This window comes from Mustela putorius, unplaced genomic scaffold (genome assembly GCF_011764305.1).
Source record: "Mustela putorius furo isolate JIRA1106 unplaced genomic scaffold, ASM1176430v1.1 tig00000738_pilon_pilon_pilon, whole genome shotgun sequence".
NCBI lineage: Eukaryota > Metazoa > Chordata > Mammalia > Carnivora > Mustelidae > Mustela > Mustela putorius.
The window spans coordinates 566,950-594,898 of record NW_025421463.1 but is presented as its reverse complement, the minus strand read 5'-3'; the positions used below and the strand labels follow the sequence as shown (position 1 = coordinate 594,898).

The 27,949-nt window shown below is 61.9% G+C and overlaps 1 protein-coding gene across 5 annotated transcripts in view; it reads right to left on the bottom strand.

The window, feature by feature from the left end:
• WNT7B (Wnt family member 7B) overlaps positions 1-27,949 on the bottom strand; it is a 47,973-nt gene that overhangs the window by 11,729 nt on the left and 8,295 nt on the right. For 2 of the 5 annotated variants that reach the window (XM_045083697.1, XM_004771102.3), the window contains exon 2: positions 11,090-11,316. In XM_045083697.1, coding sequence (XP_044939632.1) covers positions 11,090-11,316 — 227 coding nt within the window. Of the gene's footprint in view, positions 1-11,089; positions 11,317-20,985; positions 21,205-21,530; positions 21,795-27,949 lie in introns of those variants that run through there. The other 3 variants (XM_013045175.2, XM_013045174.2, XM_045083698.1) reach the window with 3 other exon arrangements.

The following is a 27,949-nucleotide window of genomic DNA, read 5'->3' as shown; positions in this document are numbered from 1 at the left end:
CTAATTCCTTTTTTATTTGGTTTTAATGAGCCAAACCCTCCGTCTGGCCATGAAGACAAGGGGGAGGTGATCAGGGAGCAAGTGGCAGTTTGGGGAGATTCGCGGGAGGCGACGTTAGGTCTTAGATCCGGGGTTTCACCGCCCCGCTGTCCGCACACACACCTCATGTCATTCCCACGACAGCCTCATGGAGCAGGAGCGTCACTGTGCCAACCCACAGAGCTGGATACCGCACGGGGTGTGGGGGACAGTCCCCCCCACAGCCACTCTCGGGGCCCTGTGCCCGCCCCCCGGTACATCTTCCCCCAGAGGAGAATGAGTGGGTGCTGGGTTTAGGCGGAAGCCCCTCGAACCTCTGGGCCTTGCTCAGTGACGGCAGGTGGCTCTTGAGATGACCTCAAGCCCCTGGACCCTGACCTCACCCATCCCCACCTACCATTCCCCTCGCAGCCTAGCTTGGCCAGGCTCACTGAGGGGGGAGGCGGGGGGGCGGGGAGCAGAGGCAGCTGCCTGCCCCCGACACACCCCTAGCCTTGAACAGAAGAGCGGCCTGGTTCCCTGATGCTCGCCGGTGGGCGCCGGCCTGCTGCTGCCCAGGTCCACGTGTCCGCAGCTCCCTGTGCTGCTGGCCCAGCGGAGAGGCTGCTGCTCCCTGCTCTGTGGCTCCGGGCAGCTCCCACACCATCTCTGAGCCTGTATCCCCATTTGTCAAGTGGACTCACATTTCTCTCCTGGGGCTCCACTGCCCCAGGAGAAGCTCCAAGTGCAAACAGGGCAGCTGGGCATGGCCCTCACCATCCCCACATGGGGAGCCGGCCTGGGGCCTCCAGAGTCCACGGGGTTCCAGAACAAGCCCAGAACAAGCCCAGCGATCACTCTGCTTCCTCCCAGGGGCCGATCCACTCGGCCCTGCCCCGCTACCCCCTCTCCGCATATTCTGCATAAACCCAACACATCTGGAGCAGAAGAACCTTCAGAAACCACTGCCGCATGGGTAAACCGAGGAACCAGGCCCCCTCGAGGGGCTGCCCAGCTCTATGCCTTCTCTCTGACAGGTTGTGCAAAGTCAAGCCCTCACTGACCCCGCCGGACGACAGGTTCAGAGAGAAAACGGAGGCAGCCCCTGGCTGGCTGCAGGCCCTCACGGTGCCAGCCAGGCCTCGATGTCCCGAGTGAGGGTCCTGCCCAGGACAGCAGGACCTAGTCCCTCCTGTCGTCCCCCCTCCTTGACCCAATGGAGGACACTTGGCACCAGGAGGTCATTATGAGCAGCTGCTGGAAGGGACAAAAGCTTCCTGAGCAAAGTGGGGCAGAACTGAGCTCCCCCTTCCCTCCTGGGACAGAGCCGGGGCCTGAGCCCACCCTCCCCACACCCCAGAGGCTCCCCTCGCTGTCTACTCAAAGCTACCTGCCGCTTGGGTGCGTGGCATACTATTTCTAAAAGGCCATAACGGAGCTCATTGCCGGTCTGGGGAGGCAGGGTGGGGAAAGTCACGTGGTTCGCTCTTAGAAGGCGAGTCAGGAATCTGGGACCTCAGAGCTAAGGGCCATCCAGGACCGTCCCTCTGTCCCCAAGCAGGAGCCTCAAAGGTCTGGGGCCACACACATGTCTGGAGGGGAGGTCAGAGTCTGACAGGGGGAGTTCAAGGCTAGACCTGACATTGGCCAGTGGGGCGACCTTGGACCAGTCAAGGGGCCCTTTCATTTCTCCGTCTCCCCACCTGCCAATGAGGCTAACAGCTCCAATACGGCCAAGGGGCTGTGCCAGAAGGCCTGGGGAGCACGCCTGACCCCGCAAGTGACACGCCACATGCGGGGTCTTTGTGGGTGTCCCTCTGCATGTGCACACACGTGTGTGGCCCCGGGCATGTACCCGGGCTTCCACATGCACGCGGCTCCAGGAGCGTGAGAGCACGCAGGCACCTGCTCACATCCCGGGCAGGGGCCCAGCACCCTTCAGCTCCCCTTGCCTCTCTGCCAACCTGTACTGGCCTCTCTTAAATAAGGCATTTTCTTCTTCTTTTTGTTTTAAAGATTTTATTTATTTGAGAGAGAGAGGGATCTAGAGGGAGCGAGAGAGAGAGAACTAGTCGGGGAGGGGCAGAGGGAGAAGCAGGATCCCCGCTGAGCAGGGAACCCCATGTAGGGCTGGATCCCATGACCTGGGATCATGACCTCAGCCGCAGGCAGACGCTTAACTGACTGGGCCACCCAGGCGCCCCGATACGACATTTTCTACAACTCAATAATGAAAAGGCAAATAACCCAATGAAAAATGGGCAAAGGATCTGAAAAGACATTTCTCCCAAGACGCTATAAATACAGCCTGAGCACAGGAAAGATGTTCGATGTCCCGAGCCATCTAGAAAATGCCGATTGAAACCACAGTAGGCTGCCATTCCAGCCCCGCCGGGATGAGTAAAACAAGTCAGACGGACAATAGTAAGTGTCAGCGCAGACACGGGACACCAGAACCCTCACGGGCTCATGGGGGGAGGGGATGGAAAGTGCCACAGCCATTTTGGAAACACTGGGGCAGCTCCTCATAGAATCACTACAGGACGCAGAAATCCCCTGCAGGGTGTGGCCCCAGGAGACCCGAACACGTGTGTCCACACGGGAGCTGCGATGTAAACACGGCGGCGGCGTTGGCAGCTGCCCGTGTCCGTCGCAACGAACGGATCCGCAAGAGGTGGGCGGGCCAAAAAGGGAACAGTTCCCCACCCCAGGAACGACTCGAACATGGACACACGCCACGCCATGGAGGGCGACACGCTCCACAACACGTATGGAGTGAGAGACACCAGCAAAGGTCAACCATCCAAGGTCCAAGGTCCAAGGTCCAAGGTCACCATCTGGTGTACGATCCCACTGAGGTGAGATTCCCAGAATAGGGGCACCCATAAGGACAGGAAGCAGATGAGCGTAGTCAGAGGCTGGGGGCTTGGAGGGTGATAGCCGAGGGGTGTGGGGTTTCTCTCTGCAGTGAGGACAATGTTCTAAAATTAAGGCGATGTTGGGTGCACAACTCCGTGAAGAGACGAGAAAACACAGAATTGGGCACTGAAACAGACGAGTTGTGGGTTATGTGGATTCTCCCTCAACAAGCTGTCTTAAAAACATACAGTATTTGATGGTTTTTAGTGGTTGTGCACAACTTCTCTTCTATTTAAACAGTAATGGTTAGGATGCTGGGCTCAGAGGAGGCAGGTGACTGGCCCAAGGTCACACAGCAGGCCAGCCACAGAGCTGGGATGTGACCCGGGATCCCAGAGTCACGCTCAGACCGCTCCCCACCCGACAGACAGGGAAAGCACGCTGTCCTACCTCCCATCCCGATGACCACGACTTGCGACCTGGGCTGCCGGTGCCCCCAACACCAAGCACAGCCCACTCTCCTGGCCAAACCCCCAGAGCCCCCAGGGGTGAGGCCCCCAGGTCAGGTCAGGGCCAAGCACACAGCCCAGAGGGGGTTCCCTGAGAGCACAGGCCGATGACTTGGGGGTGACCAGGGAGGGCCTCTCCTGGGGACATCTTGCAGGATGAGATATAAGTCATGCACGAGTGCGGGGAACAGTGTGCAGGCAGAGGATACTGCAAGGCTAAGCCCCGAGAAGGGAACAAGATGGCGTGAGTGGTCTGACCCCGGGGAGAGGGTGAAACATGAAATGGGCCATACCACGTCGACTTGGGGAGCCCATGGGGAGGGGGCTGGACTTTAAGGGTTCCACTGTGACCAACATTGAAAGGGCGCCTCTGGCTGGCTGTGGGCAGCGCAGTGGGACCAGGGCATACACATCTGGGTAGGAAACACTAGTGGCCGGCCAGGCAGAGGAAGTGAGATAGGCCGGGCCTGGGACACAGTCTAAGTGTGGAAGCAGTGAGACCAGCAGGTGGACTTGGTGAGGGTTTAGGGAAAGATAAGTCCAGAAGTCTCCTGAAGGGGGGCTTGGGCAGATGGCAGGGCTGTCGCCGAGACTGGGGTGCAGAGGTTTAGTTTTGGGGGAAATCAAGGAGCTGCCTTGGCCATGAGCAGATTGAGGCCCCCAGGATGCAGCGGAAGCAGGGGAAGCTGGGCTCTGAAGCCCTGCCTGGGGGCCTCTGGCCCTGCTGTTGACCATCACGGGGGCCAACCCAGGTGGAACCGGGGGCCACCCAGCCTTTCACTCCCCTGAGCCTGTTTCCCCCTGTAGCACGGGAATGAAGCCAGTGCCATGGGTTCTAATCCTCTTTAGCCGGGAGATTTTGGATCTTCCTGGGAAGCAGGTCAGAACAGAGAAGCCGGGGCTGGGGTGGGGTAGGGACAAGGGTTGGAGTGGTCCCCAAGTCCTCCAGGCCTGAGGCCTGGCCAGTGGGACCCCGCCTCTCCCAAGCCTAGAAGTGTCTGGGAATACCGTCCCCATCCCCAGTTCACGGGTGGAGAGATTGAGGCGAGGGAGGCAGGCGGCATCCAGGCCAGGTCAGCCGCTCCTGTGTCACCCAGGCACGCAGGCGCAGTGCCCACGTCCAGGTGTCAGGGAGCAGGAGCTGGGGGGGGGATGCCCAGGGACCCAGGGTGGGGCCAGTGAGGCTTCCTGGCCCCTTGGCCGCAGACAGGGCTCAGCCACCGGCCCCAGGCTCACAACTCCTACTGCACACATGGGGCTCAGGCTCGGGGACCCCAGCACAAGGCAGGGGACAATGGAGATTCAGCGGCCCCAGAGACACGTCCAAGCCCAGCAACTTCCTAAATCCCTGTTTGTGCAACTGAAGGAGGGCGCCCAGAGCCCCGGGCCCCAGGCCCCCACCCCAGCTCACCTGTGGTTTAGTCATGGTCTACACACTAAGCTCTGCCTGCTCCTGTCACAAACAGAGCCCTGGAAAAAGCACACACCAGGTCCGAACACGCCGGCAGCGCCTGAGCGCCCGAGGCCTTTGTTCTGACCCAGGGATGCCCTCACGTGCCACACAGCCACCCTCGACGTGGGCCGCGCTCCAGCTGGGCACGGGGGTCCCCAGGCCCAGAGGGGGCAGAGCCTGGCTTAGGGCCACATTGCGAGGGACCCCCCCGAGCCAGAGCCTCGGGATCTGTGTCCCAAGCTGGGATGGCCTTCCAAGAGCTGGCACCCTTCCCTGGCGCTCTGGGGGGGGGGGGTGGAAGGCCCCTGGTGTACCCTGGCTTCCGGCAGCCCCTCTTGTGACCGTCCAGCAGGGAGGTCAGCCTCGAACAGCCTGCGCTTATGAACGGTGCCTCGTCCCAGCTGTGGCATATGACCGCAGCTGTGTGGGGACACGGTGGCATCAGAACCCCTTCCTCCCTGAGTCTATCCTGGCCCCTGGGGCCAGGAGTTCTGCTGGGACACGGGGCTGGCCTGCCCGGTTCAACCCTCGAGGCCCTAGTGCTCCGTGACCTTGGGTGGGTCATGATCCTCCGTCTCAACGTCTCTGATGTGTGGACAGTAGAGCTGGGACGAGCCTGAGGGAAGGGCCCACCCGCAGTGGCCTTGGAGGGGCTGCAGGCAGAACAGAAGTGATTCTCTCAACACCGAAGGAGTCAGGCTTGGAGAACAGCCGAGGTCCAGCCAGGCCTTGACCCTCAAAGGCCAAAGGTGAGGCTTGCCCACCCTGTGATCTGTGTCCTGCCTCCGTAGACCAGAGCCTGGAGCCCGGAGCCCGGAGCCCTGGACCCCTTGTCCGTGAGAGCCTTGGGCAGAACCCCAGAGTGGGCGCAGAGGAAGTGGAGGGCCTTCGTAGCTGCCCCCACCCTGACGACAGACCCCAAGTTCCAGCTGAGTCCTGGCCCCAGCCTCAGCCCCTGGTATGGGTGGGTACACAGACGGAGAGAGCGCGAGCCTGTGCCCAAGGTACACAGTGGGGGCCCAGGGCAGCTGGTTCACTGGCTCTCCCTGCTCTCACTCCCGGGGTGGCCTTCACTCTGCCTCCCGGCGCCCCTGGACTGACATACAGCAGGCGCTCCATGCATGCAGGCCCTCACCCTCCCACTCCTGCCCTGCCCCAGGAAGCAGCCAGCGAGTGTGACTCTCTGTCCCCTCCCCATCTGCTGCGCCCCAAGCCGGAGCACCATCGCTCCAGAGTGGAGACAGTTGGATCTGGGTACGAGTGTCTGCGCCGGCCCTGCCCAGGCCGCGCCCCTGAGAACGGCACCACCCAGCAGAAGTCCTACGTGAGCCCCACATGTCACTTGAGAGTGAGAATAAGCAGGGGGACTTGGTAAGCTCGTGTCATTAGCCGGCATCCAGACGTCACCACGCCAACGCGGGACTGTCGTAAAGGTCAGCAAAGGGGTATTTACTTGCTCTTTTCCTTTGGAAGTTTCCCAAAATCTGTCGTGTACCTGACACTTAGGGCACTTGTCCATGTGTGCACATCGGCCAACAGTGGCCGGAGCCCTCGTCCCTCCCGGAAACCCATGTCACGCCTCCCTTGGGCCCCGGACAGCAAAACCGCAGGCAAGGCGCCCGGGCACAGGGTCGGCCGCCTTCTCCAAGGATCCTGCCCGTGGCTGATTTGGAAGTCTCGAGACCCTCATCTCTCAGATACTCAGAGGTCACTCTGCCCCCTCGGACTGTCCAGGACCCGATGGCCTTTGCTGAGCCCCTGCCACAGAGCCAGCCGCCAGCCCCGGGCAGCCACGTGAGCCAGGATTAGGGGTGGCCCCTATGCCTGGTCATGTCTGAGGCTGCACATGATGGGCGGGATTCAGCGTTCCCTGGTAGCGGGGGGGTGCGGGTGAGAGCTGGAGCCGCAGCCCCCCTGTCCACTGCCAGTGGGTCCCACGGGGCTCGGGGCTCAGGCGGGGGTGGGGCAATGGCTGGAGGGTACCAGTGTTCGAGAGAAGTCCCTCTCCTGCTCAGAACCTCCCTTGCCTTCTGTGGGTCCTCGGGGTCCCTGAGCCCCAGCTCTGCCCCTCCACCGGACTCCCAGCTCCCAGCTCCCTGGGTCACCCTTCCGCAGTTCCTAGAAAATACCAGCCACTTTCTGGCCTCTGGGCCTTGGCACTTGTCCCCTCTGCCTGGAACCCACTTCCTTACACTCACCCTAGGCCGGGCTGGGTCACTCGGATTCTCCCTTGGGTCCCATCTCATGCATCACCCCGTCAGGGAAGCCCCATTCGACAGTCCCAACCCAATGACTGTGCCTGTAAGAGATGCTCTGCCTTGTTCTGGGTCCCTGGGGGCCCAAGTGTCTAACAAGCATCCCTGGGAAGCAAGTTTACCACCCGGCTCTCGTGTTGCGCCCCTACCCCAGGGCGGAAGAGCTGGGGACACGGTCACCCCCTCCCCAAGCTCACTGCCAGCTAACAGAAGAGCCGGGTCCGGAGGGGCCTGGTCACAAGCATCCTCGCTAAGCCAGGAAATAGGCCTGGGGGGGCCTCTTGTTGCCGGTGGGGGGGTTGCCGCCAGACATGAGGTGACACTGTGTGGGGGTCTTGACTCCCTGAAGGGAGCAGAACAAGTGGCTCCTGGGGGGGGGGTGCGCCTCAGGGCAAAGCCAGTGCAGCAGCATTAGGAAGATCTCTCTCGTGTGGCAGAGTGAGCTCCCCGTTCCTGGAGTTATACAAAGAATAGCACCAGCTGCTGGAAAAGGGACTGGAACCTTGCACAGGGGTTCATTTGCCCATTGAGGGCTTTCCCTTCGGCTCTCAAGATTGAGGTATGGCCCAAGGTCACAGGCAAAGCCTGAAGGGGGCCCTCCTGCCTACCCAGGCCATCCCCCCACTTGGGGCCAATCATTAATCAGCACCGCCTGAGCGGCTGCTCCCACGAGTGCCCCCGGCTGCCTGCCAGCTCATGGCCCGTCTCCCGTCTCGTGCCCGGGGCGGCCTCATGCCTCTGACAGGGGCGGGCTGTGCCACTCGGCCCCACTTCCTGCTCGTGACTCCCAGCAGCTGAGTCCTGGGAGGGACAGGTGCCCGCTCGGACCCCCGTCACGGCGCCCGCAGGACCCCCGAAGCCAGAGCCCTCCCGGCTAAAACGGGAGCCGGGCCTTCCCTCACAGGGGCCGGCCTGGAGTCAGGGAGGGCTTCGGCAGGGCAGGAGGCCTCGGCCCAGGTGGTAGGGAGCCCACCCCTCCCACCCCCCGGGGCAGGGTGAAGGAAGAGCCGGCCCCGGGGCTGAGGGACCTGGAGGACGAAGCTCCCGAATGTGCCTGGCCTGGCTGTGGACAGGAAGAGCCAGGGAGGGGGAAAGAGCCTTCTCCGGGGAAACGAGCTGTGAACAAGCAGAGCAGAGGGGACAGGCCTCCCAGGGCTGCGGGCAGCGGGGGCAAAGCCACCGAGGAGCCAAGGGTTGGCATGCTCTGGGGAGAGGAGGAAGTCAGCCAGGGAGACGCTCTGGTTTCCAGAAGGGATGGAGGGAGGGGGGGGTGAGGCGTGACAGGGATCACCCAGACTCTGGGTGAAGGAGTTACCTTTATCCTGGGGTAACAGGGAGCTACTGCAGGTTTTGGAGGAAGGGAATGACATGGCATGACCAGGACTGGAGGGGGGGCAGGAGGAGGCATGGACAGCTGCCTGGGGAGGGACAGAGAGGCAGGCCCTGCAGGGGCTGTGGGGCAGGGTGGAGGGTGGGCAGGGAAACGCAGGTTTCTGCTGAGGCAACAGGTGCTTAGGTCAGGGGGGAGGCAAGCATGGCAGATTTAAGCAGCAAGAGGCCGAGCCTGTTGAGCCAGAGGTCCCCTCGGGTGACGCTTACTGAGTGCTCCCCAGGGAGCAGCCACACTGGTCTTGGCCGCAGGGGAGAAATGACTGGGGCTGGGCTCAGGGCTCAGGAGACACAGCCAGAGTGACAAGAGGAAGCCCCGGTGAGCTGGAGCCCAGATACGGCAGAGGGGCGCAGTCGCCCACACGGAGGTCATTAACAGCCTGGACAGGGGTGGCGGGAACTAGAAGGTGTGGGATGGAGGGCACGTATTGGGAGCAGAGAGCGCGGCCGAAAACTGCCTCTGAAACGCTCGTGGAAGGGAGAGGAGGTGCCTCAGGTCGGCTCCCTGGAAGCAGAGGCCGAGAAGCCCAAGCCATGAAGAGCAGGGCGCCCCCACCCAGGCAAGGGCAGAATTTAGCCCCCCCTGAGTGAGTCTGTCTGTGGCTGCAGCAGACCCTCCCTTCAAGGCCAAGCTGCAGACCTTCCTGGGCTCCTGCTGGGCCCAGGACTGGTCTCCACGAAGGAAGAGCTGGGAGCTGTTAGCCATGATCCCGGCCAGTAAAGGTAATGAGGGTGGGCACTGGTAAGTGTCCACTATGGGGCAGGGGGTGCGGCACGGGTCATGGGCTGGGGCCAAAACCTCTCCACTTGGCCTTTTTATTGGCATTTATTGTGGACCACATGTGAGCCTCCCCCTGCCTGGGACCCTACCCTGAGAAGGGTCTCTGAGTGGCCACAGCTCCCTCACTGCCTTTGTCTCTTGCAAGTCCAAGCGCCCACCACCCTGCCCAGCCACAGGACCATGTCCACTGCGTGTCTCTCCCCATGATGAAGAAGCAGGTTAACCCTCGCGGTGGGAGATGTGGACCGGGATCGGAGCCCCAGTCCGTCATGCGTGAACCTGCAGCCGCAGGTGACCTCCTGACTCAGCGGCGCCGTGGGGTTGCTCGCAGTGGCCTCAGAGCCCAGAGTCTCGGGAGCGAGGGGCCAGGGAGGCAAGCGGACCCCTGGCAGGGAGCAGGCAGGAAGCAGGCAGAGAGCAGGCACCAGGCACCGGCGAGGACTCCCTCCCCCCTGCAGAGGATGGAGCAGGGAGCCCCGCCCTCCCCTGCAGGCACCTGCAGGGAGGGAGCTAAACTTGGGTGGTGGGGCCCCCGGGAGGGGGTGGGGCCACCCTCCCGCCTCTGCCAGGTGCCACCCACAGGCTGCTCACCACAAAGGGGCCTCAGGGGCTTTCCCCTGCGCCACCCCAGCCCTATGCCAGGCGTTCCAAGCCCCGCAGAGCTTGGCTCTGGCCTGGGTCCCAGCAGCTGTGGCTCCTTGGCCCACTGGGACCGGAAGGACGTGCTCTGCCTGCAGGTGGGGGTCTGAAATCGCAGGGTACCCCGCAAGCCTGGCACGGTGCCTCCAAGTGATTGCGCCCCCGCCTGACCCTCCTGGAAGGGCAGGTCGCCTCTCCTCCCACCCCCACCAGCTCAAAGGCAGTTTCTCGCGAACCTACTGTGTGTAGGCCCGGGAGAAGCCCGGGAGAGGCCCTGGGGGCCCAGGTGACAGCCGGCTCGCTCGGAGCTCATGTTACGGCTGAGGACCCCGAGGCCCTGAGTGGCCCCAAGGGCCATGCCCAGGGTCACGGAGCTGAGTTCCAATCGAGGTGAGGCTCTGCAAGTCCCACTTTGCCCTCTGAGCTCTTCCCAACTAGGCCTCAGTCCCCTTCCCTGTAAAATGGGCACCGGGGAGCCTCCGTCGGGGCTGTGTGAGGACACGGAGGTGGCGCATGTGATCTAGGAGCAGGACACGGCACACTGGGACACGGCCAGCAGACCTCTGGCCACTCCTGCTTGGCGCCCTGCAGTAGCTGCCACTGCCCAGAGCATCGGAGGCCCAGGCCCCTCCCCAGCCCCACTCCCCCTGCACCCCCTGCCCCCCGCCCTGCCCGCCAGCCTGTCGGATTCCTCGGCGCTCGCACACGTGTGCGCACAGCATCCCACGCGTCTCTGCTTGCGAGCTCCCTCTGCCTGGAACACTTCCCCATAAAGGGCACCAGTCGCCTCCAGCCCCCACACCCCAAACCCCCCTGCAGGACACAGACGAACACAGACGAAGGCAGGGAGAGATGATGCGGCGTGCCTCCTTCCACACAGCCGCCGAGCCCTGCGTCTCTAACCGCCACACTGCGCTACCCGCTGGCTGCCCAGGGGCTCACAGCCTTGCCAAAGTGCCGCGTCCTCCAGCCCCACGGCCCGGCAAGACACCCCTCGGCCACTCACACAAGTGGGGTCTCCCTGGGGTGCTGCCCCCTCCAGGCCAGGCTTGTAGAGACACTGGGGCTCGTGCCGCCCAGGGAGGGTGGGCAGCCCCGCACAGCTTCCTGAGGGGTGGGGGGCTAGTGCCTGGCCCCCGGAGCCCCGACCGTGGCTGGGTCCCTGCAAGCCTTGAGGCGCCCTTACCTACACGGAGCTCTTGCCCGAAGACGGTTTTCTCGCCGAGGGCGGAGCAGTTCCAGCGTCCGAAGCGGAACTGGTACTGGCACTCGTTGATGCCCATCTGCGCCCCCTCCCCAATCACGATGATGGCATCGGGCCGGCTCTGGCAGATGGCGCGCTGCCGCGGGGCCAAGCCAGGGATCTTGTTGCAGATGATGTTGGCTCCCAGGGCCACAACGGACGACAGCGCTCTGCGGAGAGGGGAGAGGACACGGGGAGGTGAGTGGTGGTGCGGGGCACCTCGCCCTCTGCCTGCCGTCCTGCCTCGCTCAGTCTCTCGGTCAGCTGGTGGACTCTAGGCGCCCTACATGCCAAGCTCTGCCACCAGGGAACAAAACACAGATCCCTGTCCTAGAGAATCCATCTCCCCTGGACCAAAACACGTGATCCCAGCCTGCAAAGGTGCTCATGCCTACCTTCTCAGCCTCCGCACGGCCAGAGCCGTGGGTCACAAGTCCCGGGAGTCAACAGTCCCACAGAATGCAAGAACCCCAGCTCCCCATGCCTCTGAGTCAGACACACAGACTCCGGGTCAGAGGACTTCACGCCTAGGATTCGCCCAGCCACCCCCGAGAGTATACCCCCAACGCCTGACCACTGGGCTTCCCCAACACTAACAGCTCCTGGCCCAGGCAGGACTGCTGAGCTGGCTGGTCCTGCTGGGAGCCAAACCTAACTCCCCTTGCAACCCATCTGTAATCTTGGGAAGGCGCTCTGCCTCTCTGAGCCTCAGTATTCACATCTGTGAAATGGGAGTGTAACACATCTGCCCCCCCAGCTCAGCACCACTACTACCACATAGGCTCAGACCAGACAACTGCAGGGAGAAAGGTTGCATCCACGGGGACGGCTGCTATTGTCATTCACTCGTTTCTGGATGACTGCGTAGACTCAGGAGGAACTAGAGGCAGATGTGAATTGAGCACCTAGTATGTGCTGGGCTGGGCAGGGTCCTCTTTGCAACATTGTATCCTCAGAGTGGCCCCCTGGGGGCGCCATGTCACTAATCTGGAGCCCTCTGGACACTGGAGGGCACTTGCCAGGCTCCCGCTGTTCACATGAGCTGTTCCTGGTGTGTTTCTTTTCGGAGAGGACTTTCCCCTCCTGTACAGGTAACCATTTTCAAGGGTTCGGGTCTGCAGCACTCAGTCACATTCCAACATATTTTCCTCACCCCAAAATGAAACACCATGCCCCTCAGCAGACACTCCCTATCCCCTTCCCTCCCCCAGGCCCTGCAACCATGAATCTGCGATTCTAGACTTTTCGGAGAGATGAGGTCACATAATCTGTGCCCTTCCGTGTCTGGCTGCTCTCACTTGGCATCATGTTTCCGGGGTTCAGCCCCACTGTGACAGGTGTCCGTGCTTCCATCCCTTCTGGGGCTGAGTAATATTCCATCGTGTGCAGCGACCCTCTTGTGTGTATCCACGTACCAGCTAGCGGCCGCTGGTGCTGCTACGAACACGGGCGTGTAAGGTGTTGTTTGAGTCCCTGTTTTCAGTTTGGGGGGGCATATTCCGAGGAGTGGAATTGCTGGGTCATATGGTCGGCTTTTGAGGACCCACCAAACTGTCCTCCTGAGCAGAAACCCTTATTAGTTTCTGAGCGCCCAGGGGCGGGGGCGGGGGCGGGGGCGGGGGGAGGACAGCAAGCGGGAAGGAGTTGGGGGCTGGTTTGGGCAGACCTACGGGCAACAGCTGAGTTTCAGAGTGCCACCTGGCTTCCAAACCAGAGACCAGACTGGCATAGTGAGGGACAAAGTGTGGGAATGAGGGAGACCGCCAGGGGCTCCCCAAAGCCGACGTCCGTGCCCTGGCCTCCCGGCGCCCTGCGCTCCCTGCTCCTGCCCACTGGCCGGAGAGAAACAAACCCGTGTTTTTCCAGGGCAGCCAAGCACCCACAGCCAGCTGGGAAAGTCCCCATGTGACGTGAGCACACAGCACGTGCCTCAGGCCGGGCCCCCCTGCGACACTCAATCCCCACGGCCCGCCCGCCCCACTCACTAATCTGGCCAAGACCCCCCTGGGTGTCCCACGGGCACAATGGGCAGAAATGCCCAAGGCTGGCGCGGAGGAAGAGCATCTGGGCGGGCTGGGCTGGGAGCGGGCTGGAATCTGGGGAATTCAGCCCAAAGTAATTGTAGATGCTCAGAAAACCGACCCGGGGAACTGAGATGGATGGGAACCAGCCTCCCGGCCTCGGGACGGAGCCCGCTTGGGATCCCGGACACTGAAAGCTTCACATTCCCAAATTCTTCCAGCCATCTCCAGGGTGCAGACCCCCCCCCCCACTGCCTGGGACAAGAACCCTGCTGGGGGTGGGAGCTTGGTCAAACAGGTTCTGAACAGGGCGACCTCAGTGGACTGAGGATGGACCCCAGGGGCCGAAACAGATCACCGCAACCCTGGTCTCCCGCCTCCAAGCAGACCCCCCAGCCCTCTTGCCAGGACCCAGGTCTGACTGTGTCACTCCCCTGCTTAAAGCCCATCCATAGCTCCCCAGGTGCCTTGGCGTGGAATCGGAGGCCTCCGGGATCTGGCTCCTACCACCCCACCATCTTTGCTTGCGCTGGTCCCTCTTCCTGGGATGCCTTCCTTCTCCCTTTTTCTGTCAGGCAAAGTCTACCTGCCTGTGCCCAAGCACAAGTCCCCTGAGCTCAGACGCCTTGGCCCCCAGGCATCCGAGGAAACACACAGTGGGTACTTGTCTCTCGAGTACCAGCCTCAGCCGTGGGCTCTCACTGTGGCTCTTCACAGCCTTCCCAGCAGACCACAAGGCCCTGAGCACAGGGCCAGGTCCCGGCTAAAGGTGGGGTTCCTGGGACTGATCCCGTAGGTGCCCATGAGTGCGGACTGGCTGAACAAGTGAATGAGTGAGTAAATATTCACAAATGATGGTAACAAAAGACGACCCAGCTTAAAGATGGCCCAAGGGGGGCACCTGGGGGGCTCAGCGTGTTAAAGCCTCTGCCTTCGGCTCAGGTCATGATCTCAGGGTCCTGGGATCGAGTCCCGCATCAGGCTCTGCTCAGCAGAGAGCCTGCTTCCCCCTCTCTCTCTGCCTGCCTCTCTGCCTACTTGTGATCTCTGTCTGTCCAATAAATAAATAAAATCTTTTTAAAAATGTAAAGTTTTAAAATTTTAAAAAATAATAAAGAAATTAAAAAAAATTAAAATGGTCCAAGGACTTGAAGAGCTATTTCTCCCAAGAGCGATAAATGGCCAACCAGGAAGTGAAAAGGCTCGGAATAGCACTCCTGAGGGAAGCGCAAATCGAAACCAGCAAGATGCCACCTCGCACCGGGCGTGAAGAGGTCAGAACAACAGAAAGCCTGAGGGTTGCTTGGGGAAGATGGGGTCCGGAGAGGGTGGTTGGGTGAGGGACGTTGGGGAGGGTATGTGCTATGGCGAGTGCTGTGAAGTGTGTAACCCTGACGAGGTACCCCTGGGGCAAATAATGCATCGTATGTTAATAAAATTCATGAATAAAAACAATTAATTAAGTTAATTAATAAAATTAATAGACAAATAAATTTATTCACTGATAAATAATAAAAACAATTTAAAAGAATAAAATAAATTTAATAAATAAATTAATTAAAATAATTAATTTTAAAAAGAACAACAGGAAGTGCCAGGTGTCGGCTGGCGGTGGGGCCATTGGAGCCCTCGTGTGTCGTCGCCAGCAGGAAGGCAAAACGGGGCAGCCACTGTGGACGACCGTCAGGAAGTTCCTCAAAAAGTGAAATGTAGAATTATCATAGGGGCCGGCCATTCCACTCTTGGTCTATGCCCAGAGCTGAAGACAGGTGAAGACAGGTGTTCAAGAGAGGTGGATGTTCATAGCATTGCTGTCCCCAGGAGCCAGAAGGAGGAAAGAACCCAGATGTCCACCAGGGGATGAATGGGCAGACAGGCCGTGGTCCATCCGAACCATCGACCCTCCAGGGAGGGACCTGAAATCCAGCACGCTGGGCATACAGGCCCCCGGACTGCGCGCCGTGCGCCAGCATTTGCACAACGTGTCGGGGAAGGACAGAAAGCGGCCCGCAGCCGCCCGGGGCCGCAGGGAGGAGACGCGGGGAGAGCCGGCTGGGCGCGCGTGGCGGCAGAGTCATGGAGCCCAAAAGAGGCCATGGGGAGTGCGATACGCCACTGCCTGACACACTTTCCAACGGTTAAAGTGGCGAATTTTATGTTATGTGTATTTCAAACCCAATTTTTTAAAAGTCTCTCTATGCACAGGACTTCTGCCCCCTTGGACAGCGGTGGGCTCGGCAGGAGGGGACAAGAGGGTCCTTGCCCAGCCGATCCCCACTTGTATGCTTCCCAGGACGTGTGGAGCCAATGAAGCAGGGGGCAAAGGAGCCCCCGGCAGCCCCCAGTACCCAGAGCACAGGTCAGAGGTGAGGTGAAGACATCAGGGAAGATAGTCACGCAGTATTTTGTGCCAGGAACATAAATACTCAGATACAGCTGCTAATTCAAAATCATTTTGCAATTGTCTTCTTTAAAATGTGGGGGTTGATCCACTCATGTAATGAGATACGCGCATTCTGCACACCAGCCGCGGACCACACGGGCCTCTGCCGGGCTCAGGCCTCTCTCCTAACATCCTCGCGGCAGAGCTGTGCAGACCACAGCTGAGAGAGGCTAGGGCGCGTGCCTGGGGCTGCACAGCCAGGCTCAGAGCCGGGTCTCTGCTTCCAGAATGCAGGCAGAGGCCCACGGCAGGTGCATAACAAGTACCAGAGCCGAGAGCCGGAAACTATGCCCACTTCTTAGTCTCTAAACATGGCTTTAACTCCTTCTCTTGCTTAAAATCCTCCAAGGTCACTCATTCCTTCAGTCCGGGTCGATGGACAGCGTCCACGGCCGGAGTCCTACCACCCTGCCCTTCCCTCCCCTGCAGCCCGCGGGTCGGTTCACTCACAGCGCGTCTGCCCACCGCCCCCCTGAGAAGGCCTGGCCCACCCCAGCCTTGGCCACGCTCTTTCTTCCACCTGGAGGGGCGGGGGCTGCAGTTATGGGAATCCTCGTTAGGGAATCTGCCAGAGAGGAAAGGGCCCAAAACGCGTGGTAACTAGAAATCGGTGACCTCAAGGAGGGGCAAGGAGGGGGGAAGAATGGGGGGGAAGTGGGGGAGAGGGAGGGGGCATGGGGGGGAGGGGGGGAGGAGAGGGAGCAGCAGGGGGGAGGAGGGCGAAAGCAGGCCACACCCTGATTGACTGGCACCCCAAGCAGCAAGACCCCCCACCCCGGGGGGCTTCTCGTCCTGCAGCTGCCCACCCAGGTGCCCCGGGAGAGCTGGCAGGGAGGTGCCGAGTGGCCCTGAGCAAGAGACACCAGGCTGGCCACTCCAGCTTCAGTCGCTGACTTTTCCCATGGAAAGTTCTGCTCCAGACTCCTCTCGGCCTTGGGACAAAGGTAAGACGGCAGGAGGAGTGGGCAGACGTCCTCAGCCCCGGCCTGGGCCAGCCCCATGAAGGGAGCCTGCGGGACAAGGGGTTTCTGCCTTGTCCCGGGGACTGCGGACGGGCCCCTGGTCTCCCACCAGAGGTGCGAAGCCGCAGGCACTGCCTGCAGTTTCCTGGCCCCGGGCACAGGTCACCAGCAGGGGCTGCCAAGAGACAAGAGGAGGCTCATCCTACCTGCTAGAGGTCCCAAGGGGCCAGGGCTGCCTCTAGGACTAGGGGATCCCAGGGGTTAGGGGCGAGATGAACACAACCAGGTGACAGGTGGTGCAGAAGAGGCAAGAGGGTGAGACCCTTGCCATGACATTAGCCGGGTACCATGTCACCCACCGGGCAGCCCTGTAGGGCAGAGGCTGGGAATGTGACACTGGTGCCAGCCGGCTTGGATGGAACCCTGGCTCTGCCTCGCCCGGGCTATGAGACCTTAGGTACGTTTCTTAACCTTTCTGTGCCTCGGCTTCCACATCCGCAAGGTGGGAATCCCGATAGCGCTGCTGGGCAGAGTCCATGATGCCGGCCAGTGAGGAGACGTCATCAACCTTGGCTATTATTAACCCTCCCTGGGGACCTCCGTTCACTGAGCCCCCAGGAGCCAGTCCCTGTGGGGATCAGGGACCAGCTGTGTTCATCACGAGGACCAACGTGTACACTGGCAACACCCGCCGCCGCACATACCATGATTGGGTTCATTCCTGGATCAGATGCAGTCCAGGGTCTAGACACCCCAGGAAACAAGTGCTCGCGTTCACCAAGGGCGCGCCCTGGTGTCTCCAGCGCACACTGGGAACCACCACTCAGGTTTCCGTCAGCAGGAGACCACGGCTGGCGTCGTCACGCGCAGGAGGTGACAGCAGTGATAAAGGGCAAACAGTGTACGTGTGTGAAAACACGTGTGACACCCCCCACACACACACTGCCGGACAGGAGAACATAAAAGCTCCACACGTCAGAAGCTAGCCTTAGCTCGGCGGCCCAGACCGGGAGGGGGCCCCGGGGAGCCTGCTGGGTTCTCCAACCCAAGCTGAGAAATCGTTTCCATGCATGCCCACACCGCAAAAACGCATCAGGAGGTCCACTCGAGATCTCTGTACTTATGTAAGTTACATCTTAACAGAAAAGCCAAATGTTGCAATACAAAACTTCTTAGGGCTGGCAACATCAGAATGAAAACTCACGTTTTCTTACAAAAGTTAAAGTAAGGAAAGTACGCTTGAGAAATACAGTAGGAAGGGTGACAATCACGCCCTTGTGCCTTGTCTGTGCGTGCCGTGCCGGCGGCCATGGAGGGGGCAGGGGGGTGGGGGGGTGACTGCTAATGTCTCCCTCAGCAGGTGCTGTGAAGGCTGCTGTGGGCCGGGCCAGCCACCTCCTCCTCCAGGCAGCAGCGGGCTGGGCCAGAGCCCGAATCGCGTTAAGACCCAGGTCAAGCCCCACTCTGGCCAAGGCCCAGGCGGGGGGCTCCTTGGGGCGGCCTCCCTATCCTGACATCCTTGGGGAACAATATCTGGGCCATCTCATACTCAGGGACCCCGAGGCCCAGAGAGGAGAAGGATGGGGGGCCGGTGCCCCCCCCCCCAGGACGAGAGCCACGCTGCCCTCCCCTGTCTCCACACAGGACACCCCTGCTTCACTCGGGAGGTCATGACCTTCCAAATCCTGCCCCAGGAGCCAAGCGTCTAACCTAAATGCCTCATGCTGTTCAGAGTTAGCGTCTCGGGGCAGAAAGGACACCTCCCGGGCGTTAGATTCTGGGCTAAGAGCATCCCTCAGTGGGAAGGTATTTATTATTATTATTATCATCATCATCATCATCATTATTATGTTACTCCCTCAGAACAGGAACCAGAGGTCCAGAAAGGCCCAGCCACCCACCTGCTGAGTAGCTCAGGGAGGGAGGGTAGGGAACAGGGTTTGGGACCCACACTTCGTGCCCCCAGACTGGCCCGTGCCTCCTCACCCCTGTCTCTGACCCTCAAAGATAGTGGGGAGCCTGCTCGCTTGTTCGTCTGGAGAGCCATCCTCCCGCACTGGTCCCCCGGGGGGAGGGGCAGGAGGCCCCCACGGGGGCCAACCCGCTCTGGGAGCCTTCATCAAGTGGTTCTGGAAGGAGGACCCCAGTCCGTGCTGGGGGCTGAGTCACGAACTCTCTCCAAACAGTCCGGCCTCTCGCCCTGCTGCGGGTCCCGGGGTGTCAGGGGTCTTATTCCCGCACTGGGCGCTGCGCCTGGCACAGACCCTCAGTGGCCATCACGGAGCGAGTGAATGAAAGAGGGCAGAGGGAATGAGTGGAATGCGTGAATGGAAGCGTTCACACCCACTGAGTGTGAACAGCGACCCCCAGCTTCCACAGGGAGCAAGAGGCAGTTGAGACATCCTTAGTGGGGCGGGGTGGGGAGAGGCACAGGCTGGGTGGGCAGGCAGCTGGGGGGTCTCATGGCATACTCACGTTTGCACTTAGACTGCTACAGGTTAACTTAAAAATTAGCTTCTATTCCCAATCTACGTATGACCGAGAAAACAGCCATCCACACGTGAAGGCCTAGCGCTTAGTGGCGGGAGGTAGGCAGAGTGGGTCCAGGCCTGTGGGGTAAGGCTGCCCCGAAGTAGCCCTCGAGAGGGCTTTGATCCATTGGTACTACCAGGGACAGGACAAGCTGTGCCTTTTTTATTTGAAGAGCCGGAGAGAAACGGGACCACGTGGCCGGACAGCCTCTTGGACCCCGAGGAAGCTTCGAGCTCTGATCTGTGTGCAGGGCCCTAAGATGACGGGCAACGATGTGGCCTTGCGTCCTCAGGAGGCCACGGGACCCAGGCACCCCCACCTCAGTATCCTGTTTCCCTTACAAACTCCCCACCAACCGACCCCACAAACCACAGCCCAGGATACAGATGCCCCGGTAGAGGGGGCCGGCCCCCCACCGACAGCAGCGACCTCTACCCAGCCCGGCCTGAGCTCCTCTTCCGCACCCCCTCTCTGGACAGAGAACCAGCCATAATGCAGCTCCCCCACCCCACTCCCAGGCTTCTGAGCTGGGGCAGCCCCCGTCCTGAACCGACCACAGAATCCTGGGAATGTTCCCTAGGCTAGGACCGGGGCAGCCCTCCACGGGGGTGACGCAGTATCCAAGCGCTTCCCAGAACTCAGACCTCATGATGGAGCCTGCTGGACCTCAACAGCCCTGACCCCTCCCCCACAAGCCACAGGAACCAGAGGGGGTCACCAGGGGATAGCTGTCCCTCCCTGGGTCCCCTTCCCCCTGCTCAGGGGGCGACTACCACTTCTAGGAAGGTTGGCGGTGATGTGAAAGGGCTTCCCCATGCCCCCTCTGCCCTCTGGGTCACCCACCTCCCTGCCCCATAGAGCAGGACGGCAGGCCTGGAGCCCGAGCCAGGCCCCTACCTCCCTGAGCCATCAGGGCTGCAAGGACCACCCATGAGGTCAGCCCCAGGCACCCCCTTATCGCTCCTCCTACATCACTCCACCCCCACGCCTCTGCTCTCCTCCCAGACCCACTGACCTCCCCATGGCAGAGCCCTTCCTCCCAGAGACCTTCGCCCACCTGCCCCCCAGGGGGCCAGGACTCGGTGCTCGACCCCCTCAGGCCTTTCCTAAAGCCCTTCGAGGTAAGGCTTATCCACCCCCACAAGCTGTGAGTTCCCCAGGGCAGGAATCCCCAAAGTAGCCCCGCACCCACCCCAGCCCTGAGCTAGCCTTGGACTTGAACGCCCAACCCAGCCCCAGCAACCTGGGAGGTGGGGACAGCCTGGCCAGGCCTGGTCCAGATGCCCTGTCTCCCTCGGAGGCCCCATCCCCGGCCCCGGTCCCTGCTGCCCAGCTGCCCAGAGCTCCTGCGGCCCACGCTCCTGGCCCGGGGCGCTTTCTAATTCTTCCTTCTCGGGCATCCTCCGGCAAAATATTTGAAGAATGTTCTAATTATCTGCGATCAGCCAGAGAGGCGGGCCTGGGTCCACTTGTCCAGGAAGTAACTCCGCAAATACCTGGGAAGACAGCAGCTGGCCCCCACGCCCACCCACCCCGTGTCCCCCCCATTGTCTCCATCAGGTGGACAGGGGTCAGCCCAGAACTTCCCAGCCATCGGCAGGTGGCAAGAGGCTCTTTCCTGAGCTCCAGAGCCAGCAGCAGGCCTTGGGGGGGTGGGGCACAGCTGGTGGTGGCCTCGGTGCTCCTGCCTGTCAATTGGGGATAAGAAGGTCTTCCTGGTCTGGAGTCACTGCAGAACCCCCAAGTCACCATCGCAGTGCCAGAGCTTGGCACCCAGGGGGTCCCCGCAGCCCTCCTCTGTGGGGTGGAACAGGATGACACGGAACAGCTGGAGCAGAGCCGGACACAGCTCCTGCAAAGGCCCAGGGGCACTCCACCCACCTGTCCTCCTGGCGTTAAGTCTGCTCATCTCCTTCCCCTGCTGGGACTCTTGGCCCTGTTCAGTGGGCAGCATGGGCCTTGGGGACAGCCCCAGACCTCAGGAAGGCCGCCTTTAAGGTCTGTTCTGAGCCTCAGTCTTTCCGTCTGAAAATAGGGATGATCAGCCCTGTTTCAGCCAATGGCTTCTCCCCCTACTGGCCTGGAGGGGGAGAACTTGGGGGAGGGGGGATGCCCTGGAGGGAGGGACCTACCGAAATGACCACCCTTCCTGAGTGGCATCCCCCACCCTGCCCCCCACCCTGCCCCCCCTCCCCCCACAGCTCCTCAGGGTGGGTCTTGCCGGCCTAACCTTACAGAGGAGGAAGGGGGCTCGCAGAGAACACACAGAGGGAGCTGCACGGGCGGTGGGCAGGGGCTGCCCCAGCGGAGGTGCAGAGAGGGTGGAGGCAGGAAGGGGCCCAGCTGGGCAATGAAGCCCTCCCTCTAGCCCTCCCTGCCCTGCCCAGGCCTCAGTTTCCCATCTGCATGAGGGACCGAAGCGATACCTGTGGCTGTATCCTAGGGCAGGTTCTCGGGGCTTGGGGTCCTGTGCTCAGGGTCTGCTCGGCCGCTGACTCTCGCTGGCCTCAGCTTGCCCATCTGTCCGATGGGCAGAACAGCCCCAGCTCGCAGGTGGGGCTCCTGCAGCCGAGCTCCCTCCACCACGGGTCCTGCCTGCTGCGATCTTTCCAGCCCACTGCCCGGCTCAGCTCACTGCCCGCGGTGTTCCCGGGGAAGAGAGCACAGCGTCCGGCGGCTCCCTCACGCCCCCCGCGGGCGCTTGCCCGCCCGCCCTCCCCACATAGCTGGCATTCCTGGCCTGGCATTCTGGGACCCCACCCTGGAGGGAAACCAGGCAATCCTGGGAGGAAGCAGGCAGCGGACAGGGGTCTCGGGCAGGGCTGAGGCTGCTAGAGGGGGACAAGCACAACCAGGGGCACGGGGAGCCGCAGATGAGACGGCCCCGGGCCCGGAGGGTTCATCCAGCCCCCACATCTGTTAAGTCAGTGAAATCAGAACCTTGTCCCCTCACTGTGACCACAATGGGTCATTGACTTCTGACCTCAGAAACTTCCAGACCTCTGTTGGGAAACCAGGACCCAACATGACCCTCCCGGGTTCAGGCCATACTGACCGGCAAGGCAAGAGGTGCCCAGACCCCTCCAGCAGTCTGGCAAGATTCCAGGCCCAGTTTGATGCCTCTTCCTCCGAGAAGCCTGCCACTGGTCTGCCTTCTGTCCTCTGTCCGCTCATGGTCACAGCTAAGCTGGCCTCCAGAGGAGGCTGCGGGGGGCTGAGGTTCAGGCAATGGACCTACTTCCTGCACTTTCTGCTATATTCTGGACCTTCCCAGGCTTCACCCCTGATCTTTCTTCTCAATTCCCGTGGTACGGGGGGTTGGGGGAGAGGGGACACTGAAACCCCGAGGCTCATGGCAGCTGAGCCTGCATAGTGAGCTGAGACCTGAGCAGGGTGAGACCCCTAGCCTTGGTCTTGGCCTAGGCCCCAGTGCTGCAGCTCTGTCAGACACCGGGGCACCCTGCAGGCCTGGGAGACCAGGAGGTCAACCTGAAACCACAGGACCGATGGAGGGACAGACAGGTGAGGGGGACAGGTGGGAGGAAGCTGGCAGGGCATCTGGCCCAGGGCCAGGCCAGGAGTCTAGGCGCCTGATGGGTCGGCCAGCACCTCAGCCTTCTGGGCTGGTCTGAGCAGTGGGTTCAGGGGCCTTTGTCCCTGTAGGCAGGGGACACTGGGCTGTCACCTCTGTGCAGAATGCGGGGCAGGGCCGAGCTCCTGGTCCTGAGACCCGGCCTTGGGCGACATCCTGGGGGGTGGGGGGCTTCTGGGAGCGGTTGGAGGTGGGGGCCTATCTGGGCCACAGGACCCCTCAGAGCAGAGCCCAGCCCCACCCAGGCTGTCCCCAGTTCTATGGCCCTGCCCCCTGCTCTCACCAAACCTGGCGGTTCCTCTGGGCCAGAGCACCCTGGGCAAGGCTCCTTCAGCACTCACCTCACTTTTTAAGCACCCTGCTGCCCCCTCTGAGAATTTCTGGACCATCGGGGAACCCCAGCCCACTGCCTCGGCTTGGATGCTTTACGGCACAGGGTGCTCACCCCCCCCCCCCACCAAGGAGTAGTCCACTCCCTCCTCATCAGGCGGCTGTGATGGCCCACATGATGGGGCTTGCACCTTCAGAACCCCTCCCTGGGCTCAGCAATCCCCCTCCCACCCCATGCCCTGAGTGGCCCGGAGTCCTGAGCACCACCCCTGCCTTCCGCAACCAGCTTCCAGCTCTCATCCAAGGCCACACAGACACCTGGCAGGGATTTTACATCAGCGCCAGGAGCAGGACCCAGCCCTGCAGCTTTTCTCTCCACTTCTGGGCTCTCTGCCCCAGGCCCTAAGGACCTGTTTCCCCTCAACCTCCCCTCTTCTCCTCCTCCCCCTGCAGGAATGTCCAGCTCTGGAAGAAAGGCAGTGAGAGGGAGCCAGGGGTGGCTCTGGGCTCACACTCAGACTCGCCTGCAACCCTGGGCTCTCCCTCCCCTCCAGAAGGGACTGGCAAACAACCTGTGGCCCAGGTCCCTGGATGGGGGTGGGGGCGGGCAGGAGGCGGCAGGCGCTGGACCACAGGGAGGACGCCCCCAGCAAGTGCACTCCTGGCCTTGTGGTTCCTGACACAGGTGGATGGTCCCTGGGACAGACGTGGGCTCCCCCAAGGTGGGGGGGGGGCCAGCAGCACCTGGAAATTCCCAGTACTCCTGCCAGCGGAGAAGTCACCATGAGGAGACCTAAGTCAAGGAGCCAGGAAGGCACCCAGCCCCCCAGACCACCCCTGTGGCCACTCACACGCACCGGGGGCGCACACTGGGGGCCATCCCTGGGCAAGTGGGTCCTGACTAGGCCGACGGGCCTCGCTGGGACCCAGATGCAGAAGCTGCCATCTGACCGTCCCAGAGGGGGTTGACTGGGCCCTAACTCAGCATGAACTTCGAGCTGCACTGGGTGCTAGACGGAGGGGGCGGGGGACAGGGCCCGGAGGGCTACTTGCAGCTACTACCACTGGCCGGGCCTCCGAGTGTGCTCACAGCGCCCGTCTGCCCCAATCAGCGCCCGTCCACCCTGTGGGCCCTGCCTCGGGGAAACCTGTCCCTGTCACACTCAGGGGCCTCCCTTAGCTCGGGGTGAAGCTGCCCACCCCTGTCCTGCTTGACACTTGCTCCCCCGGGGCTCCCCGGGCCTGGGCCTGCCCTCTGCCACCCTGACCTCGCCTCCCACGGCCCCAGCCAACTCTGAGGGGCCGACGCCCGCTCCCAGTGCCCCCTCCCCGCCCCACGGCTGTCCGTCGGCCAAGAACTCCACTGTCCCCAGCACATTCTTCAGGGCCCGGGTCAGTAGAAGGTCTCCCAGGATCTCCTGCTCTCTAGGACCCCACGGGGCTTTGCGTACATGATGGGGAAGGAGGGAAGCTTCCCAGTACCGCCCCGTACACGGGCGGCTTCGCTTGCCTGGCTCAGGGCTGCTGTCGCTGAGAAGGGCAAGCCCTGAGCAGTGACGAGCCCTGGCAGGAAGGGGAGGTGGGGACAGAAGGGCTCTGAGGCACCGAGACCACCACCCACGGGGACAGCCCCAGCCAGAAAAGGGGAGGCTTGCCCCAAGTCCATGGTATGCGGCAACTATGCACCTGACGGCCCCAGTTTGAAGGTCAGGAGCTGGCCAGTCTGGACCACCTCCTCTCTCCCTGCTCAAGCCAGTCTCAGAGCCCCTTGGGTTGGGGCCCAAGGCAGGAAGGGACCCGGGAGCAGAAATCTGAGGGCCTTTTGGTCCCCTCACACACCTGGAGAGACAGGTGTCCCTCTGGTTCCAAGTGTAAAGATGTGGAGGTGGGAGCGGGGAAGAGAAAGAGAGACAGAGTGAGCCCTCGATCAGAGCCTCATGACTCCTGGTCGCTCGGCAGCTGTAAGGCACAGGTGTGATCGGTCCCTCGCAGACAGCAGATGAGAAGGCAGACAGGCCTGGGCTCCACCTTGAGCGTGACCCCAGGGGTCCCCAGCACTCTGCCCCTCACGAGCCTCACCTCGCCACCCCCCACGTGGGGGCCCCTTGCTTAGCTCCCTTTTCTGGCAGCTGGGGGAAACAAAGTCAGAGCAGAGCCCAGCTGGTGGGGGGCGCCCATCAGCCCCGTGACAGACGGCCTCTCCAAGAGACCTGAGTTTTCCAGAAGTGGAAGGTGGAGCCCTGGGCCCCCTCCCCGCTCCCTGGGTCAGGGGTCTGTCCTGTGGGCAGGCAATTTCTTCTGAACGAACTCTGGTTCAAAAGTGATTTTCGCCCCTTTGCCACTTGGGACAGTGAGGGCCTAAGTCTCAGCTCTGGACCCCTCACACCCCCGCAGCCCCTAGGCCTGCTTCGGGAGGGGGGCAAGCTGAGACATCGCCCACCCTTGTCCCAAGGCTCCCTCCCTCTGGGGTCCTGCTCATTCGCGGCTCCCGCTGGGCACGTGCCCGGACTCCTGCACAAGGAGCACCTCTGGTCTGGGAGGCCGTGGAGGAGGGTCTGGAACAGGGGTGGCCTTGGAGGGGCTGAGGTCTGAAAAGGGCTGGCGGCCCCCAGTCTTATCGGGATGGGACTGCGAGGGGATGCTGACTCGGGCCCTTCTGGACCACGGCAGATGCCTGGGGGGCTGCGTGCCGGTGAGGCTGGTGTCCTCCCCGTCCTGGACCGGGCACCTCGCTGGCCTTGGGGTCTGCAGGAGGACGGCCACCTGGGCTGCACAGTTCTAGTGAGCTGCCCTCACACCCCCCGACTGAGGGCTTCGTGGTGTCATCTGTGCTCAGAAGCTACCTGCTCAGGCGGGAGGCTGTGGGATGACCTTCCCGGGGCCTCCGTAACCTCAGTCACAGAGCGGGCCAACCACAGCCGTGGCTGCCTTGCACAGAGGACCCGTGAGTGCTGGCTTCCTTCCAGGCAGAGCCCTTGCCCAGCATCCCGGGCCCTCAGTCCTGTATCGGCTTGTATGCCTCCAGGGTTGGAGAGCTCACTGCTCCCCTGCCAACCACAGGCTGGCCCAGTGGCCCAGGCCTGGGGCTCCCCACCACGCCTCGGAGGCTGCGGACACCCTGCGTTGAGGGCAGGACCGGGAGGGCGCCCGAGCAGGCTGAGCAGCTCTGTGATGGAGACAGGATAGATGGAGAAAGCGAGGACAGAGCGCACCTGTGCCCACCCCCACCCCGTTAGCCAGCCCAAGGGGAGGCCCCAGCCCCGCGCCAGGGAAGGAGGACAAACGGAGGTTTTGTCCTTGGCCAGCGGGCGGCCCGCACCACACAATGACCCTTTCATCAGGCTGAGGGAGCCCTGGGTCGAGGTTTCATCTGACAAGAGAGAGCTCCCGGCCCCTTGTCCCTTGCTGGGGGAGTCAGAGGGTGGGGGGTGTGGGGGGCTAAACCCTATCTGAGCCGGACCCAGGGCCATGCAAAATGGAAGCTCCGTGGCAACTAGCTGAAATCCCTCCATCTGCCCCAGGCAGGGGGAGGCCTCCAGAGGTTAAGTAACTGGCCATGGGCTGCACAGAAAAGGACCCTGTTCTGGGTACCCCCAGACCTGAGCTGCCGGAGGGTCTGGATCTCTACGTCTCTACAACCAAGAACTCCACCCCACCCCACCCCATTCCCCCGCTGCCACCACCCATGGGGTGCTGCCCAGGCTAGCCTGACAACAGAGCCTTGGCCCAAACCCCCAGGAGGAGTTCTGGGCTCCCCATACCCATAGGCTATGCAGCCCGCCCCCCCGCCCGAGGCCGGCCTGAGACTCTGGGGAACATGGTGTGTGACTTGTCAGCATCCACAGCGTCCCTAGAGGACCCAAGCGTGGAAACACTGTGTAGTCAGGGCCTCAAAACTCACCTCCCTTGATGGTGGCCCCTCCCTGCAGAGCACCATGTACCTGCCCAGATCACCCCAGGAGGCCGCAGGGCCCTGGGGACACCCTTCTCTGCTGGACCACCACAGGGCGAATTTCTTCTCAGAGGCAGTGGCAGAACCAGTTCCAGACCAGGAGGGCGGTTATGACCTCGAGAGGGCCTCTCTGCTCATCAACACCCCACTTCCTCCAGGAAGCCCTCTGAGGTCACCCCCAGAGAGTTCAACACTCTTCCCTGAACACTTACGGCCACGAGGCCCCCCCCTGCGTCCCAGGTGGCCGGCCTCCCTGCGCCTGACTGCTGAGAGCGACCCCATCTCCTGAGCACTTACTGTATACCTGACTGCTGAGAGCGACCCCATCTCCTGAGCACTTACTGTATACCTGACTGCTGAGAGCGACCCCATCTCCTGAGCACTTACTGTATACCTGACTGCTGAGAGCGACCCCATCTCCTGAGCACTTACTGTATACCTGACTGCTGAGAGCGACCCCATCTCCTGAGCACTTACTGTATACCTGACTGCTGAGAGCGACCCCATCTCCTGAGCACTTACTGTATACCTGACTGCTGAGAGCGACCCCATCTCCTGAGCACTTACTGTATACCAAGCACCCTGGGGGCCACATCTCTGCATTTGCTCACCGAGTCCTCACGGCTACTCCAGAAGTTTCAGTCCCCCTAGTCCTGGCAGCTCCAGGGCAAAGCCGAGCTCCAGAATGCACCCAGGCAGCTAGGGCAGGAGCAGGGATGGGAAACCGGAGCAGAGAGGACTCAAGGGAAGCTAGGTCAGAAAATGAGCCTGTCCCCGCTGCGGGGCCTCGGGGCGGCTGCAGGGCACAGCGGGGCCTGGAGGAGGCCCAGGAGGACCACCTTCCCCTTCAGGCCCTTCCTCTGCACTCAAGCGCACACTCCCACACACACAGGGTCAAAAGAAGTCACCCCCAGAGCGCACCATTCCCCCTTTGATTGTGGGGCTCCGGGAGCATGTTGTGAGGGAGAAGC